This window comes from Chiloscyllium punctatum, chromosome 5 (genome assembly GCF_047496795.1).
Source record: "Chiloscyllium punctatum isolate Juve2018m chromosome 5, sChiPun1.3, whole genome shotgun sequence".
Taxonomy (NCBI): domain Eukaryota; kingdom Metazoa; phylum Chordata; class Chondrichthyes; order Orectolobiformes; family Hemiscylliidae; genus Chiloscyllium; species Chiloscyllium punctatum.
This window is the reverse complement of record NC_092743.1, coordinates 31,611,994-31,635,005: the sequence shown is the minus strand read 5'-3', so window position 1 is coordinate 31,635,005 and position 23,012 is coordinate 31,611,994. Positions and strand designations below refer to the sequence as shown.

Genomic DNA, 23,012 nt, shown 5'->3' with positions numbered 1-23,012 from the left:
TAAGTGGTTTTCCTCCAACTCACTAGGTCTGGATCCCTACATTTAAAGAAGATAATGAGAGCAAACCTACAACATGGTGAGGTGCAGACTCAGTCTAGCTCTATGTACAACAATGCCTACCATGGACACACTGCCCCTCAATACCTAAACAATTGCCTGGAATGGAGGCTTGGATTTCAGGACAATCAGCTCTCCTTAAATCATGTCCCAACATGACAAAAGTAAAGGGTGAAATTAGGTCAAGCAAAACAAACTTTAAACCTGTTGAACTGTAGAACATTATATTACTTGTTTGTGTCATCCAATATTCTACAAGTATCTTTGGCACTCAACCAAATTTGTTTTATTTTGTCACAGCACTAATGGTATTTGGTTATGTTTCAACAGATAGGCTGATAATCATTGCTTCTAGTTTATTCTCTTGTTAACAACAGAGAGAAAATAACATCCCATGACTGTCCCATTCAGTACCTGCTCACTCAGCAAAGAGGAGCAGTAAAACCTCTCTCCATACATAACTCACATTAACCCTATTTTCACATGATATTCCAAGTGGGCTTAGTTGTTCACATTCTTAGTCTGAAGATTGTAACTTTGACCAGAGTTTGAGCTCATAGCTCATATTCATGTGAAAGACTGAAGTACTGAAAACAGTTTTTGAATGTCCTGCATCAAACCAAGTTCAATTCAAAACAATATTACAGAGAAAGTGAGTTCACTCAGTAGTTGAGTGCCCCCTTGTGTCCCAGCCAACATTTTCAGCTCAACCAACATATTAAAGAAAAGGATTTCAAAAAGGAAGCAAGACAGTCCAAACGTGGGATTTCAGGGTTATTACAAATGCATAAACAGACTTATCGTTTCGCTGAGACATAACAGCACTCCTGTACATAATAATACATCTGGCGTATCTGCTTACGTGTCTGAGAGAAATAATGAGGCACCATTTATATACAAGTAGTAAACAGAGACCAGATCCTGAATACTTGCTAAACATAATTAGCTGTCAGCGTCATAAGTGTAATGTGAGCTCTGTGTGTGTGTCAAATATTTGTATTGATGTGGAATTTAATAAGGTGTAGTTACAGCAGATGGTTTATGTTTTAGATTACGAGTTAATGAGTCTCTCATTGCTCACTGCAATGATACAATTGTTCAATTCATTGAAAAGATTCACCATAAAGATCATTAAATTCAAAACTTTGTAGTGTGTCCAAGTCTAAAAACCTACCTCTGCATGATCTAACTGCTGCTTAAATTCCAATCAGCTCACATGGAAACTCTGCAATCCAGTTTTCATTTAAACCACAGGAAAACTCCACAGTGGGATTAAATTCATCAACTGTGACTATGACCTTGACATATGGTTGGTCTCCACTTTCCTCCTCTATTGTATCTCTCAATGGCTCACTTCCTTTCACAGTTCCGCTGCATCCTTCTCTCAAATTAAGTAGCAAATCTTTCAAATAATTTCTATTCTCATTTACCTTTGGCTATCCTTGGAAAGCCCTCAGTTTCCATGGTTAACTTCCTCCTGTGCCTGCCAACAATACCTGCTATGAGTGAGCAGTCAACTTCCTAAATATGTGCTGAGTTTAACCAGTCCCTACATCTCCCTGAATCCAGTTCATTGCTTTTCATGCAAAAGCCAAATGTTTATCCATTCAAACATTGACAAAAAAATAAAGCTGACTTCTTGACAGAAAATATATCTCCATACATTCCCTTTGTGCAATTTGAACCCACTTTTGACATCTTGTTCCACTCTCAGCTGAGGTCACAACCTTGAAGTGTGTGGTCAACATGCCTCTTTCAAACACAGAGATGAAGAAACTGATACTTTGGATTAGTACAGTGCAGCAGGAAGCCATTCAACCCCTGTTCCTCTGAAAAAACTAAGAACTAGTTTCCCTCCCTTCCACTTCTGGCCCTGTAGAATTGACCATTCTTTTCAATTCTGTGTAAGTTATTTCTTGGTGCTGTGTTGATCTTCACAGCAAAAAACGTTTTGTTTCCTTTTTGAACTGCAAGAGAAATTGCCTAGGAAGCTGAAAGGACTGAAGGTGGATAAATCATCTAGATGGAAAGTATTTCATCCCAGGATTCTAAAGGAGAAGGCTGAGGTGATTGTAGAAGTATTTGTGATGATCTTTCAGATTAGGAATCACTGTGGTCAGGGAGGATCCCAGAGGACTGGAGAGTGGCTAATGGAACACTCCTATTTCAGAAGGGAGGGAGGCATAAAATCAGAAATTATAGGCCAGTTAGCTTTACATTGCTTGATAAAGGGGACTTTTTTAGATGTTGATCAATGACTAGTGGTATTCCACAGGGGTCGGTGTTGGGCCCATACTATTCATGTTAGACACTAACGACCTGGGCGAAGGAACTGAGGTCATTGTTGCTAAGTATGCAGATGACATAAAGATAGGTGGAGGAACAGGTAGTGTTGATCATGACTGGTATGTTTTACATTTTTCATTCTCCTGCCTTCTCCCTGTAACCTTTGATCTCCTTACTAATCAAGAACCTACCTATCTCTGTCTTAAATACACTTAATGACTTGGCTTCCACAGTCCTCTGTAGCAATGGGTTCAACAGATTATCCATCCTCTGGCTGAAGAAATTCCTCCTCATGCCAATTCTAAAGGACACCACTTTGATTGGGACAACACATCCATCCTAGGACGAGCCAAACAGCGATACACACGGGAATTCCTAGAAGCATGGCATTCCAACTGGAACTCGATCAACAAACGCATTTACTTGGACCCCTTTTACCACCCCCTGAGAAAAAGAACATGAAATGACATCACCATAGGAAAAGACATTGTCAACCCAAAGAAACCCAAACATATAAATAGAAAGCAGGAATCATCAGCAGTGCTTCGTCCGGAGGCTCACTGAAGATGTTACTTGGTGTGGTGACGAAACGTCTGAAAATGAACCTTCCAGCTCAGCGAGCAAACCTACATCCAGAACCTCAATCTGAGCTACAAATCTTCTCAACATTTGATGAAGGTTTCAGTTTAGTATCAGGTCACTGCTGGGTTAGCTCACTTCAGCTGCGTTTAGTTGTGAGCCTGGGTTTAGTTGCCAGTCTATCCAGCCTCTCTTTATCATTCAAACCCTCTAGCTTTGGTAACATCCTTGTAAATCTTTATTGCATCCTTTCCAGTTTAAAAACATCCTTCCTATAGCAGGGCAACCACAATTGTATGCAGTACTCTAAAAATAGCCTTACTAATGTCTTGTACAGCCATAACACCATGTCCCAACTCCTGTACTCAATGCTCTGACCGATGAAGGTAAGCATGCCTGCCTACAGAACTGACTGATCCTACATGGACTGTGATCTCCAGCATCTGCAGTCCTCACTTTCTCCTTGTTCGCCTGTCACTATTGACTTCAATGACTTAAGGAGAAGAAAAACCCATAAAAGGCCCAATAGAAACATGAGCTTGTGACACTAGGTGCTTGCATGGATGCTGGGTGCAGAGGGAATCATTCCATTACATACCACAAGCAGAGTGTAGGAACGGCACATAATCAGTGTGATGGCCACAGTTTTGAAAAAAGAAACAGCAGGTGGTTAAAAGCTAGTTAAAGTGATTAATGATGTATTACAAATCTGTTTCACTATTCCAGGCAATGCATGAGGGGACCATGGATTGTAAGAGTTCCAGCAACTACATCAAGACAAAACCTTAGGCACAAAGGTACCTAAGTATAAAATTTTAGGTACGAAGTAGAAAAATCAAGAAATAATTAAAAGTTAAACATTACAGTCATTCTTAGTATTAAGTGGAAAAATAAAGAAATAAAGTTAAAGTTTCAACAGTCTTAAGTGCTTAGCTGTTATGGATTTGTGCTCCCTATTAAGAGAAAGCTTTAAAAATGTTACTTTTCTTTCAAGAATTGCTTTTACATTTCTGTCTTTTTTGTTGTTTCAGAATCAAATCCTTTCTTCCTTCCTCTTACTGTATCTGATTGAACACTTAATTCACCTGTTTTAATCATCCATTTCTCAGTTCTTCCTCTTTATTACTCAATCCTAAACTCATCAGCTACCCTGTTGAGTACCTGTTGACTCATTCTCAGATGCTCTTGTTGCCCTCAACCTATTGGTATCAGCTCACATTTTCAGCAATTTAGTCATCAAACATTTTTATGTCATTAGCATTTGCAAAGGCAAAAATAACTAATGACAAACTGTTAGATATCCTGTGATAGCAAAGTTTGAGCCCAGATGAAATAGATCTCACAGCCTCTTCTGGCCACTTACTATAATTGTGATAAATTAACAAACAGTCAGAAAACAGAATAGAAATAGAATTAAATAGAATTAGCTTTATTGTCACATGTACTCAAATAAGTCCAATGAAAAGTTTACAAGTCACCACTTACAGTGCCATCTTAGGTACAAGGTATCTAGGCACAGATTCCTAAGTACAAATTCTTAGGGGGAAAAAAATAAAAATAAAGAAACAAAAAGTCCAGGATTATAGATCATAGGAATAAATCAGAAAAATAAAGCAATGAGAAGTTCAGAAACAGTCCTTCCAATACAGTAATTCTGTTTTGTCTTTGTAGCTGTAGTCTGGAAATTGTATCTGTATAAAAAGCAACATTTAGCAAATCCAATTTTCATATTAGAGCCAATTTAATTATAATTGGTGACAGATGTGTTGGAGAAGGGATGCCAGGGAAGTGATCACTTCTATAGGTTCATTTTTAAAGTAGTCTTGTCTTTGATTTAGTGTGGGAATACCACCACCTAAAGGCCAAGCTATATAGATTGCAGTCTACTGAAAGACAGCAAATGATGATATAATCCTTACAGTGCAGAAAGACGTCATTTGACCCATTCAGTTAGCACTGCCCCTCTGAACAGCAATGCAGCCAGACCCTCCTCCCTCCATATTGACCACCTAACCTGCACATATTTGGACTGTGGGAGGAAACTGGAGCACTCATTGGAAACCCTCACAGACACAGGAAGAACACACAAACACAGATAGTCACCCAAGGCTGGAATCAAACCTGAGTACCTGGCACTGTCAGGCAATAATGCTGACCATTGTGCCATGGTACTATCATTGATAAAAAGGCCAAATGGGAGGCGAAATGAGAGGTAATTACCAGAAAATGAAATGACATGGTTTCAGCTGGGTTTAAAGCTGGAGGAGTTCAAAAATATCTTGGAACAAGACTGTGGGATGAATTTAAACATGTGAACACAAACTCAAAGTTTCATATGTTCGAGTCCAGAAATGTGGAAAGTAAATCACGCAACATCCTAATTTATCAACATCTCAGTACGATGTCTTCAAAATTCTCAACCTTGTCTTTCAACCCTTCCATAGCCTCAGATTTTCTTGTCTCTTTATCTCCTTCTGCCCTCCAAATTTTCCCAAATTCTACATTGCTTCAGCTATGGCCTTCTGTGGATTCCCCACTGTCTGCTTCCCATCATGGGTGACCATGCCTTTACTTGTCTAAGCTCTAATTCTCTCTGCCAATGTATCCAGCTCTCCTCTATAAAGATTCTCCGTGAAGCTATCTCTGACCAAATGATAGGATATATGACCAAATGTCCTCCTCTTTGTCGTGCTGGCAATTATTGATCATTAACATGTTAAAGATGCTATATGAATTCAAGTTTTTGTTGTATGCTATTTTGTGAATTTTGGTGTATTTAAGTGTATTTAATGGGCTCTAATGGTCTATAATGTCTCTACATACTTTTCTTGGCTGAAAACTATCTTGTTAAACATGTCTCTGCCGTCCCCGGAATATAGTTCAGGGTATAGATATAGCATTTAGGTATAGGTCAGGTGATGATCTTGTGGTATTATTGTTAGACTATTAATCCAGACGCCCAGGTAAAGTTCTGTGGACTCATGTCTGATCATGCTCCAGTGTACCTGTTGGTTTAGATTTAGGATGTTACAGTGGGTCCGAGGCACTGGCAAATGGATCCCTTTATCCTCAAGGATAATAAGTTTGTGGAGTATTTCTCGAGGGAATTTTAGGTGTTCCTAGACATTAACTCAGGCTTGGTTAGTAGTCCATCTGTCCTTCGGGAAACTGCCAAAGCCTATGCCAGGGGGTAAGGTATTTCCTACTCTGTATCAATAGGAAGTGGCAGAAGAGTGAGCAGCAGCATCTCCTTGAAGCATGGTTGAAGGAAGCTGAGAAGGTTTACTTTGACAGACTCTTGTTGGTCAAACGACAGAGGATTACTGTGCTGTGGTCTGCATTGCTCACGGAGACAGCAAAGAAGGAGCTTACCTTTGAAAGGCAAAGGTTATATGAGCATGGTGACAGGCCAGGCAAATACTTAGCATATCTCACCAGGAAAAGGAGCCATTATGGCAATTAGGGAAGGGTCTGGGAACTTAACGTGATTCCAAAAAGATTAATGTGGCATTCCAGAGACTTTACTCTAAGTTATATCAATCTGAGAGTTGTGAGGAGGGGCGGACCAAACTGGATTTTTTTTTAAGGACTTGGAGCTCCTGGGCATGACCCCTGAACAAGAGTCCTTTCTCAATGCCCCCTTATTGGAGCAAGAGGTGCAGGAAGCTGTGAGGCAGCTTCAAAGTGGAAAGGTGCCCGGTCCTGACATACTTCCCAATGAATTTGATAAGGAATTTATAAGCATATTGTCAGGCCTGATGCTCAACACGTTCAATGACTCATACAGCCATGATTGTCTCCCGCCTCTGAGAGAGGCCAAAATTTCACTTATTCTTAAAAAAGGAAAGGTCCCGGAGGACTGTACTTCGAACAGGCCCATTTCACTCTTAAATATGGACTTTAAAATCCTCTCTGAGACTCTCGCGTTAAGGCTAGAGACTGTGATACCTTCTGTTGTTAAAGAGGATCAGACAGAGATGCAGATCCTCCAAAAATATTAGGAGGCTGCTTTATGTAATTCAAGCAGATGTGTAGGATAGGTGCATTAGTTGGGGGTAAATGTCGAGTGATAGTGTAGGGGGAAAGTTCTGAGTGGGATACTTGTTGGTCCAACTGGCCTGTTTGCATACAGTAGGGATTCTACGAAGCGAGTTAACAGTCAATACAGGGATTGGTGATTTCTCTAGATACAGAGAAGGTATTTGACCGATTTGAGTGGTTGTACCTTTTCTATACTCTGGACCAGTTTGGTTTGGGCGAAATCTTTATCAGATGGGTAAAAGTTCTCTACAGTGGCCCTCTCACTACGGTCATTACCAATGGAGTAGGATCAAGCAATTTTAACATTTTTCGGGGCAGCCAGCAGGGCTGTTCCCTTTCGTCACTGCTTTTTATGTGAGTGATTGAACCCTCCTGTGGAGGCCATTCATAGGCATCCTAATATATCAGCTCCAGAAGTGAGGTCAAAATTACATAAGATTTTGTTGTATGCGGATGATGTTCAAATTTTTTTGTCAAAGCCTGATACAATGCACCTGTGCATTTGGCGCCTTTTCGAGACTATGTCTGTGGGTGGTCTTATGAAAGGTCTTGATGGCAAATATCAATTCCTATTTAAGTGGTCACAGGGGGGTTATGTGTATTTGGGCACATTCATTACACCAGTTCTGGATCGGTTGTTCAAAGCCATTAAGGTAAATGTAGGGGAATGGGTCTGGGTGGGTTGAGCTTCGGCGGATCGGTGTGGACTTGTTGGGCCGGAGGGCCTGTTTCCACACTGTAAGTAATCTAATCTAATCTAAGCCAATTTTGTTCAATTATTTGACAAAATCAAACAAGACCTTCAAAGATGGGAGGCACTTCCGGTCTCATGGTTGGGTTGGATAGTGCTCATTAAGATGAATATTCTCCCACTTTTGCTATACCCTGTAGGGATGCACGCCCTGATCTTCAATAAGCAAATAACCTTTATTTGGCATCGTAAGCAGCCCCTCAGTAAATTAGCTAAACTGCAACTACTTCACAGATTGGGGGCAGTGGACCTCCTGAACATTAAAATCTACCAACTAAGCTCACTTTTATCCTATGTGAGTGATTGGGCTTGTAAGGACCCTCTTTCAACATGGTTAGATATCGAAGCCTCCCAGTCAGGGTGCTACCTTACTAGTTTGTTGTTTTTGGACAAAATGAGGACAGTTAGAGAATATTGCCATAACCCAATAGTTATCAATACTGTTAAAGCATGGAGGGCAATTTGGCAGAGGGAAGGCAATATTGGCAAAACATCTTCTTCACATCTTTAGTGGGTATGCTGGGTTTCCAACTGGGGATAATAGATTAACGAATCAAACGTTGCACGGGCGATTTATTTGAGGGAGACACAATGATCTCCTTCGATCAGTTAGCACGGAAATACGAGCTACCTAACAGGGACCTCTTTCGTTTTTTTTCAAGTTAGGGATTTTATTCAAAAAAAGACTACACTTTTGAATGATCCCTACAAATCCAAGATAGAGAGGAGGGTGGTCAGTGCTAAGGGTACACTTTCTGTCAGCACTTTATATTATTAATTGGGGGGGTGCCCCCTCAGGTGAGTTCAATTGACCTCTGCAGAGTCATTATTACTGCTTCTTATCCAACATCCAGGACTGGACGACCATAGGGTCCCCCAAATATGAGGCAGAACAAAGCTATCATTGTCAGTGCCTACTACAAACTCTCTTCCCTAATTACCAACCCCAAAACTCTCCCTGAAGGTGAATTATACTATTTGCAATCTTGGTGTCATGGTTGCTCCTAAAACGAGCTTCTCGACATTCCTGGCACTATCATCATGATCACTTATTTCCACTGCCCAACTCCAGTGTTACATCAGCTTTTCTGCTGCTGTTAGTGTCATCCATGCCTTTGTTACATCAGACTTAATATATCCATTGTACTCTTGTGTTCTATCCTCTATAGAGCTGAGGTTATCCAAAACTCTACATCATTGCTCACACCATTGTTCAGCTATTCACCCTCTGCTCACTTTCAGGTTAGTGATGCCTTGATTTTAAAATGTTCATCCTTTGTTTCAAATCAGTCCACAGCACGGGCCTTCTTTCTCTCTGTAATCTCCCTCAGCCTCACAACCCTCAGAGATATCTGCACTCATTTGATTCTTGCCTCATCAGCCTTCTGAATTTTAATTGTCTGCCACTGATATCCATGCTTTCAGCTGCCAAGGCTTTAAACTTTGGAGAAGGCAGAAGTGGGTACTGCAGATGCTGGAGATTAGATTCAAGATTAGAGTGGTGCTGGAAAAGCACAGCAGATCAGGCAGCATCAGAGGAGCATTCCTGACGAAGGGCTGTTGCCAGAAATGTCGGTTCTCCTGGTCTTCTAATGCTGCCTGACCTGGTGTGCTTTTCCAGCACCACTCTAATCTTGGCCCTTAAACTTTGGAATTCGCTCCATGTATTTATCCACATTCCACCTTCCTCCTCTAGGCTACTCCTTAAAAATAGCTCCTACATTAAACTTTAGCCATCTCCTCTTCTGTTACTTCATGTAATTTAGTGTCAAGCTTCACCAATGATGATCCTTGAATCATTTTAATGTTCGTGGTGCTAAATAAATGCTGAGAACCTTCAGTTTTGCAAATAATCTGCAGGTATTCAATGTTCAGGCCTACATTTGAATAACTGGACCTTGTAGTGAATGATACTTGGGAATTACTTCAGGAAGATTTCAATATGTTAAGGTGTGGAGGGGTGAGGGGTGTTGATGTGGGATGGTGTGGGAGGTGAACTGGGATGGGGAAGCAGAGATTGGGCAGGGCAGGTTAGGGGGTGGAGCGGAGCTAAGGACTTGGGTGGACAGAGCCAGAGTCAGAGGAACAGGAGTCTGGAAAAAGCCGACAGAGGAAGTAAAAGGCAAGGCCTTGGAGGGGTTTATGCAGAAAAAAAATTGAAAAAGGAGGTTTAGATGGTCGAAGTGTAAATGGAGAAACAATAAAGAGGGAGAGAGAGAAGGGGAAAGAAAGAGGATTTTAAAAAATGATTCAGGATGTCAGGTATGTAGGGGCTTAATGCCAGGAAGGAGGGCTGAGAATGGAGAAAATGACTTAAAAAAGGGAAGAAGGGACATTAAACATTCACACAAAAATTAGAGTTCTAACAAAGGGAAAAGGAAGAACTAGCAACAAAATCAAAGAAACATCTCAGCAAAATAAAGCAACTTCCTGACAGAGCACATTGAAATGAGAGAAAAAGATTTAAAAAGGTAAGTTTTCTTCATGGGAGGGAAGAAGTTACAGCTGGGCAAACATTTTTGTACTTGATAAGGGAAAGAGGTGTTCTCTTATTCTTGTCCACGGGGCACCATGTGCTAATGAGGACTGATAACCTCACAAAGAGTTATTCTAATCAAGTAGAAAAGAGTTGTCACTCTGTTAATAGCAATGGCCTTTAACATCAGGGAAACTAGGTTCAGGTGAAAATAAAGGGACCCAGAGCAATAAATTTAAGCCACAATATATGGAGGGATTCTAGCATTTGAGAGCAAAAACATTGAAAGGGGCAAAAAGTTGAGGAGCTGCTGAACTCCATTGGCTTCCCAAGTTTTCAGATGCCCCTCCCATTTGATCCCACCCCTTTATTCATCAGCTAATCCCCCTGTGTCAAGACTGATTACACTTTGGATGATCATGCAAATGTTGATTGTCTTCTAAGAAAACAACTCTGGCTGTAGTCTATTTGTGCGGCTCCATTTATCAGCATGAGAATGAGCTGGGAAGTAGACAGATTCAAGATGATTTCAACATCGTCTCCAGTAGCTAGCAGCAGTGATGCTCAACTTGCAATGCAAGACTGGGACAATGCATTGGCTTCTTCTCTTCCTCTTGCAAAAACCACCCCTCTTGACTTCAAACAATCCCTCTACCGAAGAAACTCTTCTTCTCAGAGTATGCATTTGGAGGGTTCATCCCAGGCTCCCAGGATGAAGCGGTCAGTTCATATTTCTGATGATTCAGCTTGTCATACCCATGACTCTACAATTCAGGTCCAGGATATAAGAGACCCCAAGCTTGCTGAAGACTGCGATGAAGAAAATGCAAGAGATAGTGACAAGCAACCATTGAAGAAAAAAAATTACCAAAGATACCCCAAGCCACCTTACACATACCTTGCTCTAATAACCATTGCTATCCTTAATTCACCAGAGAAGAAACTGAAGCTCTCTCAGGTACAGGTTTTCTGTTTGTGACTGGTGTGTGTGGCAATATTATTCTTAATTACAGAGAGGATGTGATGTGTAACAAAATGTAACAAGACGGCTGTGTGTTTTGTGTTTACAGATTCTCCATGAAATTAGTGTTATGTTTCCATTTTTCAAAGGACATTACAAAGGCTGGAAAGATTCTGTCAGACACAACTTGTCTCTGAATGACTGTTTTATAAAAGTAAGTCTTTTAACTATTAATTGTATTTGGCAACTATACTGTAAAGCAGAGGCCAGTGGAGTAATTTAAAGGGGGAGAGAGAGATTGAAGTGCTCGGTTGTAACCTTTGCATTCTCATCGAGCAAGGCCTAATGGTGGGGATGTAGAATCCCCAGTTTATGACTGGGGATTGAGACTAATCATCTGGGTACAATTAGAAATTTGTACCTTTTCTGACTTTGAAGCTTGTCATGACTCTATAATAGATCCCTTGATCGCAAGCATTGGCGATTTTAAATGCAGGTAATGAATGTAGAGGCTGACATTTAAGAGCAGCTCTCCTGCTTGTGGAAGAGACGGGTAAACCCCGCTGAAATGATTTCTACCTGATTTTTTTCCCGGAATTTCCGCAGTTTACAGTGAACAAACTGGAAAGAGCCCTCACATTCTTTCCAACATTGCAGGGAGTGCAATTCCTGTGAATAGGGTATTCCTGGTCACCTGTGTTATGTATTTCAGTGATTTATTTAACGATTGGGATGAGGTGGGGAAACAATCTCTGTGCTGTTCTCTCGCTCACCTTTGAAAGTTCTTAGTCAATGGCGTGTCCGCAGATGGTGGGAGGAAGGAAGGAGAGTGGAACATGTGCTGTCTTCATCGAGAAAACAGAAGTTGGTGTGGATTTCCCCATGATATACTTCCGTTTGAATGTTTATTTTATCTATTTTCACCAGGCCCGACTAATGAAAACCACTGGCTATGCAAACAAAAAACCCTTCCTTACTCAGAGTAAACCGGGACGGTTGAGTTGAAATTAAAACGCGAGGAGCAAACCATTCGGCCCGAACAATCCGTGTCAGATCAGTTTCAAACTAGACTAGATTCAGACGAGACAAAAAGAAACGAATCTGTGAATATTGCAAAATCGGAAACAATAAAAGAGAAATTGCTAGAATAACTTGGCACTAACAGACTAGATTTTAAATGTTTGTACTCTTCCCCCCCCCCTTTCGTTACCATGCGAACATATAAAATTGAGAGGAGAGGTTAATTTCAATCCTTGCTTTGACCCGCTCAGGTTACCTGAACCATACCATCCTGAACTGCTGGGGATTAGTTCAGTCATAACTGCAACTTGATGAGTGGCCTGCGTGCAAAGTCACGCTTACATTTCTTTCCCGATCGATCCAGCACAAAAAATGAATTGAAGACAAAAAAAGTTTTTTTTTGCTTAATTGTTCATTCCTTAGCTTTTTAAGGCATGAGAAAGAGGAGTGCAATTTCCTCCTGGGCAGTCTGAATTAAAATAGGAGAGGACTGAAACAGGCTAGTTCACTAAGCGAGTCTGTTAGCGTTACAAATATAAGAAACCGTGACAGTTAACCTTTGCACAGCAAAACTTGCTTCACCGGCAGCAGTGAAATGAACAAACGCTGTCTTTATTGGTCAGCATGGGATTCCACCACAATGTTCTGGGACCGTCTGCAGGAAAAACCACCACACCAATGGTGGTCTGTGGCGATATGATCAATTGTCTCCCGAGATGCTGCTCAAATGCCATTTGTTGCAGCTCTTTTCTGTTTTTATTCCAGATTCTCAGCAGTTCGCAATATCTCGCTTTCCTGATTTCAAAGGTGTTAGTCGAGGAATCAAAATTGGTCGGAATAAGGAGAGAAACCGCCCTTACTGCCCTTTGGGAAAGTGCTGACAGAACTTTCAGCAGCCCAACTGATGGGCCAGTTGGGGGCTTCTCAACCAGGAACCCCCCCTCCCCCCAACACTCAGCACTCACGCCCCACCTCCCCAATACCCACCCCCAAACAACTAGACACACACACCTCAGAACTAACCCAATCTGAAATGTCAGGCCAGAGGGTTATTGTCTCATCATGGAGAGATGACACTTCAGCCTGCGGAGATAGGTTAAGGAGAGCTCTTCATTGGTAACCTCAGCAGGAATACTCACCCTATTGGGATCACTCTGCTTTTAAAACCAGCCATCTAACCAACTGAGTTAAACCACACCTAAGAACACATATTGATCTTGAGGCCCATTAGTATTTGACCATTCAGTGGGATCATGCCGGATGTGTATTGTGATTCTGTTGCTGTGGTTCCAAAAGCTTTAGTATCCTTACTTAAGAACACTATCACTGTTTTAATGTTTTTGATTGACCCAGCCTCAATAGTCCCTGAGGAGGGGGATTTCTAGATTAACACTTTATTTTGACAATTCCTTCTTCAAGGACCACAATTTCCCCCCAGACGTAGTCGGCGATGCCCTCCTCCGCATCTCTTCCACTTCCTGCTCCTCCGCCCTTGAGCCCCACCCCTCCATCCGCCACCAGGACAGAACCCCACTGGTCCTCACCTACCACCCCAACAACCTCCATGTCCAGCGTATCATCCGCCGTCATTTCCGCCACCTCCAAACGGACCCCACCACCAGGGACATATTTCCCTCCCCTCCCCTATCAGCGTTCTGAAAAGACCACTCCCTCCATGACTCCCTTGTCAGGTCCACACCCCCCACCAACCCAACCTCCACCTCCCAGAACCTTCCCCTGCAACCGCAAGAAATCCCTCCAAGGCCCCAAGGGATACTTCCATATCCGCCACAAATTCACCTGCACCTCCACACACATCATCTATTGCATCCGCTGCACCCGATGTGGCCTTCTCTATATTGAGGAGACAGGCCGCCTACTTGCGGAACGTTTCAGAGAACACCTCTGGGACACCCGGACCAACCAACCCAACCACCCCGTAGCCCAAAACTTCAACTCCCCCTCCCACTCCACCAAGGACATGCAGGTCCTTGGACTCCTCCATCGCCAGACCATGGCAACATGACGGTTGGAGGAAGAACGCCTCATCTTCCGCCTGGGAACCCTCCAACCACAAGAGATGAACTCAGATTTCTCCAGTTTCCTCTCCCCCACCTTGTCTTAATCAAATCCCTCGAACTCAGCACCGCCTTCCTAACCTGCAATCATCTTCCTCCTGACCTCTCCGCCCCCACCCCACTCCGGCCTATCACCCTCACCTTGACCTCCCTCCACCTATCACATTCCCAGCGCCCCTTCCCCAAGTCCCTCCTCCCTACCTTTTATCTTAGCCTGCTGGACACACTTTCCTCATTCCTGAAGAAGGGCTGATGCCCGAAATGTCGATTCTCCTGTTCCTTGGATGCTGCCTGACCTGCTGCGCTTTTCCAGCAATACATTTTCAGCTCTGATCTCCAGCATCTGCAGTCCTCACTTTATCCTCGATCATCTTGAAAAAGACTGGATTTCATTTTAATCTTATGACCCTTTGATCTGCTAGATTAAAAGAGAATTTCAAAGGCAGTATAAAACTAGGGAGGCCATACCATAACTCCACAAGACACTCGTCAGCCCACACCTGGAATATATGAACACCTTTGATTGGCATACCTAAGAAAAGACGCATTGACTGCTTTTTGTTATTTTATAGAAGTGATTGGATGTGAACATAGGAGATATGGTTAGTAAATTTGCTAATGGCACCAAAATTGATAGTGTAATGGACAGCCAAGAAGGTTACCTCAGAGCGCAATTTGATCAGATGGGCTGTTGGGCTGAGGAGTGGCAGATGGAGTTTAATTTAGATAAATATGAACCGCTGCATTCTGGAAAAACAAATCAGAGCAAACTTATGCACTAATGGTAAGGTCCTGGGCAGTGTTGCTGAACAAAGAGATCTTTGGAGTGCAGGTTCATTGTTCCTTGAAAGTGGAATCACGCACACATAGGATTGTGAGGAAGGCGTTTGGTATGCTTGCCTTTATTGGTCAGTGCATTGGGTATAGGTGTTGGCAAATCATGTTGTAGCTGCACAGGACAATGGTTAGGCCTCTTTTGAAATATTACATTCAATTCTCGTCTCCCTGCTATGGGCAGATTGTTGTGAAACTTGAAAAGGTTTTGGAAAGACTTACAAGGATTGCTGGGGTTGGAGGGTTTGAGCTATAAGGATAGGCTGTTTTCCCTGGAGTGTCAAGAGGCTGAGGGATGACCTTACAGAAGTTTATAAAATCATCAGGGACATAGATAGGGTGATTAGACATGGCCTTTTTCCCAGGTTAGTGGAATCCAAAGTTTAAGGTGAGAGGGGAAAGATTTAAGAAAGACTTAAGGGGCAAACTTTTCATGTAGAGTGTGGTGCAAGTATGGAATGAGCTGCCAGAAGAAACGGTGGACGTTAGTACAATTAAAAGATATCTGGGTAGGTATATGAATAGGAAAGATTTAGAAGGATATGGGCTAAATGTTGGAAAATGGGACTAGATTAATGTAGGATTGACATGGATGAGTTGGATTGAAGGGTCTGTTTCATGCTGTACAGTTCTATGACTATGGCTTTGGATTTGGAAGATTCGCAAGTTGATCCTGGGTATGGAGGAATTTTCATCTGAAGGGAAATTGAGTAATTTGTATTATACTCATTGGTATATAGGAGAATGAGAGAAGACCTTATTGAAACATAGGATTCTTAGGCAGCTTGACAAGTTAAATGCAGAGAAGTTGTTTTCCCCTTGTGAGTCTAGGACCAGAGGGTATAATCTCAACATAAGGGGTCACACATTAAAACATGAGATGAGGAGGGGATTTTTTTTCTTTCTGCAGGAAACAAATCTGTGGAATTTGTTACTGTTAAGGGCTTGAGTCATTATGGATATCCAAGACTTCAGTACACAGGTTTTTAATCAGTAAGGGACTAATCAGTAAGTGTTATGGAAACAAGGAGTGCAGTTTTCTCATGTAAACGAAGCTCTACAACAGTCAATTACAGTCTGAATTAAAACTGTATGGGAGAATGGGAAAGGGGAGTTGTGGATTAGATCTCATTGCATGGCAGAGCAGATCTCTTGGGGTGAATGTAAGGAACCCGGTGCTGGAAAAGCACAATAGGTCAGACAGCATCCGAGGAGCAGGAGAATTGACCATTTCAGGTAAGAGCCCTTCATCATTCCTGATGATTGATTCTTCTGCTCCTTGGATGCTGCCTGACCTACTGTGCTTTTCCAGCACACACTGATCTCCAGCATCTGCAGTCCTCACTTTCTCCTCTTGGGCTGAATAGCCTACTTCTGCTTCTACATTTTATAATACGGGGGTGCTGGTGTTGGGTTCCATGACACCAGGTTTATAATCCACCTTCACCTGATGAAGGGGCTGCGCTTGCAAAGCTTGTGATTTCAAATAAACCTGTCGACTGTAACCTGGTGTCATGTGACTTCTGACTTTGTTCTGTGTGTTATAGTTTAATGGATTCTCTGACCAGATTAAATCATTTCTCTACCATTTGATCATTCCTCTAGCCACTTAGAAAATTACTGCTCTAGCTTTTTAAGACTTCAAGTAATAGGGAATCATAAAAGAACCTACTTTGCAGATTTTTATAAATGTTTTAATTCAAAGCAAATTTAAATTAAGTATTGCATATGAGAGTTGAGGTCTCATCTATCCTTTCTTTCTGTTTTAAGAGCTTGTGTAAAGTACCTGCTAACTGCAAGAATCTCAGGCCTATACTTAGCTCTGACTTGGCATGTAGGTGTTAATTAATATCATTGTACTAGGGGAATGTTTTAACTTTGACCATTAGCACATGCTGCCACTGAGTATGTTTCCTTCAACGGTACTTCAGAATAGTTGTGAATAATTTAGTTTTATTGAATGATTAGCAAATTGGACCCATTTTACACCCTAACCTACTTTTGTCCCCATCAATAATAGAGAAGAAAATAAGCTTGAGCTGTAAAATAAGTTGCTATCCATTATTGTCAGTTTTACACTTGGTGATAAATGTTAAGGACACGTGTTGGCAGATTCCATTTGCTTTTCACTTAAACCTTATCTTCATTGTGATCTTTGCTTTTCTCACTTAAAGCAGTTCTCTGATACAGAATTTCCTCTGGTAAAATCAGTTTTTAAAAGCCACAATCTGGGAAGGAAAATGTGAAAATCTGGGCCTGTTTTAGGGTGGTTCCTTACTAGTGTTCTAACCACCAATGAATAAGGGTGATGGTTCTTTTTTGTAATGCACAATTCTGAGGGAACTTGAGGGGGGCGGGGGGAGGGGGGATGCTGAAAGGATGATTCCCCTTGTGTGAACCTAGGATGAGGGAGTGAAGTTTAAATATAGGGAGTGTCTCTCTGAAGGATGAGGAGGAACGTTTTGATGTTTAAGAGTCTTTGCAACCCCCTTCCCGAGAGAATAGTCCAAGTGATATCACTGAATACTTTTAAGGCAGAGATAGTCCTTTGACTAACAAGGGAGTCAAAGGTTAGCAGGGGTAGGTAGCATTATAGTGTTGAGGCTACAGTTAAATCTGCCAGTTCTGAAAAGGGTCACTGGACCTGAATATTAACTCTGATTTCTCTCTACAGATGCTGCCAGACCTCTTGACTTTTTCCAGCAATTTCTGTTTCTGTTGCTATCATGATCATATTGAATAGTGGAGCAGGTTAGAGAGGCCAAAGGCTAGTTTCTGCTCCCAATTCATAAGCTTTTACAACACTGCACTTTAAAGGAGATTTTGTACTGAAATTGGAGTGCTCTTTGAACTTATTGAGCAGCTTAGCCAACCCATTTCCAACGACAATTTTCCCCAGCAAGTTTCTACCTCAATATATCTGACAGACAGGGACTCAAATAACTTACAGGTGGAGATCCTAGAGATTCTTTCATTGCAAACATTTTCCTCTTCCATGGGAAATGGGCAGTTTGCAATTGAATATTGGTCTCGGATAGTGGAAGGAGAGTTGGGGAGAGCATCAAATGCAACGATAAGCCTGTGAGCAACTGACAAATGAAGCCAAAATTTGGGCTGAGGAGTGGCAGATGGAGTTTAATTTAGATAAATGCAAGGTGATGCATTTTGGAAAAGCAAATCAAAGCAGAACTTATAGAGTTTATGGTAAGCTCCTAGGGAGTGTTGCTGAACAAAAAGACCTTGGAGTGCAGGTTCATTGTTCCTTGAAGGTAGAGTCGCAGTTAGATATGATAGTGAAGAAGGCATTTGGTATGTTTGCCTTTATTGGACAGAGCATTGAGTATAGGAGTTGGGAGGTCATGTTGCAGCTGTACAGGTTGTTGGTTAGACTACTTTTGGAATTTTGCATGCAATTCTGGTCTCCTTCCTATGGGAAGGATGTTGTGAAACTTAAAAGGGTTCAGAAAAGATTTACAAGGATGTTGCCAGGGTTGGAGGATTTGAGCTGCAGCGAGAGGCTGGATCATGAAAGGCATGGGGAGAATAAATAGACAAAGTCTTTTCCCAAGGGTCGGGGAGTCCAGAACTAGAGCGCATTGATTTAGGTTGAGAGGGGAAAGATATAAAAGGGACCTAAGGGGCAATCTTTTCACACAGAGGGTGGTACGTGTATGGAATAAGCTGCCAGAGGAAGTGGTGGAGGCTGGTACAATTCCACAATTTAAGAGGCATCTGGATGGGTATATGAATAGGAAGGGTTTAGAGGGATATGGGCCAAGTACTAGTTTAGGTTAGGATGTCTGATTGGCATGGATGAGTTAGACCAAAGGGTCAGTTTCCTTGCTGTACATCTGTGACTCGTGGCAGAATTCAACATGTAAATGCTAAAAAGTGTAGGATGCTGATAAGTGTAAGATCAAATATGAGGCATTTAAATATTTGAGCATTTGAGGAGGAGGTTGAAAGAAATTGACCACTGAGTTCATTTGTAACTCCTGTGGTGCTGACCTTATGGATTTGCTTCCTGGATGCAGTGATGAGGAAGTGGAATTGAAGATAATTTTGTTTCTGTCCCTTCGATACTGTGCTGGAATATCAGGAAGCTCCTTTTCTGGATTATATTGTTCCATTTTAGGCTCAATTTCAATTTAACAAGATAAATGAGATTGGAATGGGGGAAGTCGTATTTACTTCTGATGTTTCCTCAATTAAGGCAGTGGATTAGAAAAAATAAATTCTAAAACATTTAAGTTAAATTATGATTGCAAAATATCTGTTTTAGGAAAAACAGACAAATTCCAGATTTGGATCAGGAACAAGTGATCAGTACCTGTTAAGGTTGTGGAAGCCAAATAACTGAATTTATACTTTGGCAATCTACAGGTTTCTATAGAATTTTGAATGATATAGAATAAATGACCTCTTTCATCTATAATTTGTGATTCTGGACTCTCCCACAGTGTGATGGTGCCATTATAACGGAAGGGTGGAAATCTTTGGTCATGAAAGGAAGGGTAAACCTTGATGTGGTCACAAAGCAAAAATGTCATTCAGAGGAAATAGCTGAATAGAATCAGGAATAGTAGACCGCGATTACAATCTTGGTGCCAGCCCTTTTCCTAAAGCTGCAACTAGCCTCTCTTGTCAGGAGATCTATAGCAGAAATTATTAGCGATGGCTGAATGACAACTTCCTGTTAAGACTATCAGTCAGATCTGTTTCCTTATTGTCCTACATCATATAGTTTCCTCACTCAATAAATTTCTAAGCCATTGGAAGAGTTCAGATTTTATAATAATTAAGACTTAATTAAACTCAGTAACTACATCACAGCATCACAGTATCATACAATTAAGTACACAGTCTGGCTCAGTTGCTAAGTATGTGACTGAATAAGGAACATAGTTGGGTATGTCCCAGATTTTATCACCAAATTGTATTGAGTTAACTGGATAGTAGTAAGTTAGTGGTAAATGTAGGGGAATGAGTTTGGGTGGGATACTCTTAAGTGGGTCAGTGCGGACTTGTTGGGCTAAGGGCCTGTTTCCACACTGTTTGGGATTCTTTGATCTAATAAGTTGTCTATAATTGGATGCACTGATGGCAGAAGAGATTAGCCAGGATCCTTCTTAGAATCCATACAGTGTGAAAAGAGGCCATCTGGCCTGTTAATTCCTGCACTGAACCTCCAAAAAGCCTACCACCCAGACTCAGCACCACCACTAATCCATCGAGCCTACATATCCCTAGACACTACAGGGCAATTTAGCACGACTGAGCCACATAACCTGCACATCTTTGGACTGTGAGAGGAAACCAGAGCGCTTGGAAGAAACCCCATGCAAACATGGGGAGAATGTGCAAGCTTCAAACTCCACACAGATTGTCACCCAAGGCTGGAATTGAACCTGGCTCTCTGGTGCTGTGACGCACTAGGGCCAACCACTTCTTCCCACTTATTTTTAACTGAAACATCCTGGAAAGCATAAATGCATTAATAATGTATGAGGTTGGTAGAGACTTGGCTATGAAAATTCGTTTGTGAAGCCTCCCAGTATATAATTACCTATCAAAAAAGCTGACTGTGACTTATAAATGAGAAAGCACAACCCCCAGAGCCAGTGCTATAGAAATCTATCTCAGCATTGAAAAATTGTATACGGCTAAAGTATAGTAATGGGCTTTGGGTGATTTAAAGATGCTTCTTTTTTGTTATTTAGGTATTGAATGACCCACAACGACCACAAGGTAAGGGGAACTACTGGACAGTTGATGTTACTCGCATTCCACCCGAAGCATTAAAGCGACAAAACACATCCGTCTCACGACAAGATGCAAGAAAGTTTGCAGCCAGTTCAACAGCTTATATCCAAGGTGGGATTGCCAGCCTCATGGCTTCTGAAGAAAGCAGCAAAGCACAGCCAGTGACTGACTCACCTTCTGGATTTGAAATAACCCCTCCACAACAGGGTGGCAGCAGGTCGGATGATACCTTTTCCATTGATACCTTGTGGAATAGCCTGGAAGCATCTCATTCTGAAAGGGAGAGAAGTTATTCAAAGACCTCTCAGTGCGATCTGCAAAGTAAGCCATCAAATGAAAACTCAACACAATTGGGAAGGTTGGACTTAGACACTTGGCATCCTCATGAGGCAGTATCTGAGAGCCCACGGGCTTCTTCTTCATTCTCTTTCTCTCAGAGTGATCATCGCAAGAACCAATTTCCCTCACCCTTAAGCACTTCAACTTCAAGTTCTTCCTCCATTGAAGATGACACCAACTTTTCGCAACGAGAATTCCCTCATCGGCATGAGTCCAAACGGCTGAGGTTATCAATGGATTATGGCACATCTACTCCTCTCTCGCTGCTAAACAACCATTGCACCAGTTATTCAGAACTTCCATTCAGGCCTTACATGCCCTGGGAGTTGCCAACATCTTACACTAAATATCCCCCTCCAAATGTAATTGCACCTCCGAGTATGAGTCTACCTTATTCTACATTTTTTCAGTACAACAGCCCTTCAAATCTCTTCTGTCCGTATAGACCAACGCAGTTCTTAAGCCCACCCAACTGGCCCTTTCTACCTGATCCACACTCTTTGCCACCTTTACGCCAACCATTTATATTTGATCTGGACAGAATGCTGCAAGTTGTCCCACCAAACAAGAGTGTTTTTGATACTGTATTTCATCAGTTTTACCCATCTAGTGTGGGCACTGGAATGTCACCCCATGTGAGCAATGTGGTACGGGCTCGATACATGCCATTTGATAACTGAGTGCCCAAACTGTGTGCAGTTACATGGAAACTTTTAACATTTTTAGTTTGGACTTTTAAGTGATTTATGTGCATTGCTTACATTCATGGAGCTATCGTAGAAATAATCATCTCACCTGTCCTGTGTTTTGTGACTGTAAATGTTAGATAAGCAATGATTTTCTTCTTCCTACACTACTTTTCCCAATGTGCCAAGCTCCCTCCATCTTTCCATCATGTGTTTTGGGAGTATTGTTTGCACGGACTCTACAAGTTTATTGAAGGAAGTAAGCACAGTCTGTTCGGATGATCTCTTAGGTGCTGTTCCCTTGGGTCAGAGGTATTATATAATTGGCATCAGTATGCTTGTGAATGAGTGAAGAGAAAATTGGCCACAATTCCCACATTCCCAGCTGTGATATGGCGGATATTGAGCAATTTTGGGATTGTGCCTAGATGTGATGCTCCTGCAGTTGAATTGTATCAAAGAGTTGACTTTTTCATTTGGGAACCATCCATTAATGACACACTTCATAGCAGACTGTACAACTAGATATTGACAAATCTTATTTTTTACATCATCCTCATCGCCTCCTATTGTACCCATAGTTTCATCTCTCTGTTTGAAACACTAGCTTGAACATAAGTTAAAAAAAAGTTGTTTTTGACGTCATGTTCCTGTTCCTGTTCCACACCATCTATTAAATTCCGGTTCATAATTGAACTGTATGACAGCTATAAGCCTAAATACAACTTTTTAAAAAATAGATTCTGATAGCTCACCCATGCTTGACAAACAGGAGTACTTTGGGACTATTCATTTACACAGTCATGTTCAAATTATACGTTAACTCCAATTGTCTGACTTTTGTTTCTACAATTTAACCAAAGGTTAAGGCATCTCAGTCTTGAACAATGCCATCACCTGTTTTAGTAAAAGGTGCTACATAAATGCAAGTTATTGGTTAGTTTGAAATTTTCAAATGGTCTGAAATCCAGATGCTTCTGGAAGCGAGAGTTCTGTTAACTTGGAGTAGAAACAAAATGCCTCCTGATTTCGCTCCACAGTAGCCATGCTCCAACATTAAGATTGTTGCCCATTATCCAGGATCCTCTATCAGAGAAAATAAAAGTCTCTCTATCCATTGCCACTCAACTGTCTAAACTGA

At 41.6% G+C, this 23,012-nt stretch overlaps 1 protein-coding gene across 1 annotated transcript; it reads left to right on the top strand.

The window, feature by feature from the left end:
- The first annotated feature begins 10,713 nt into the window (after positions 1 to 10,713).
- On the top strand, positions 10,714 to 21,865 carry foxh1 (forkhead box H1). Its single transcript, XM_072569544.1, has 3 exons — positions 10,714 to 11,148; positions 11,261 to 11,365; positions 20,804 to 21,865. The coding sequence occupies exons 1-3, from the start codon at positions 10,714 to 10,716 to the stop codon at positions 21,863 to 21,865; spliced, it is 1,602 nt and encodes a 533-aa protein (XP_072425645.1).
- The last annotated feature ends 1,147 nt before the right edge of the window (positions 21,866 to 23,012 follow it).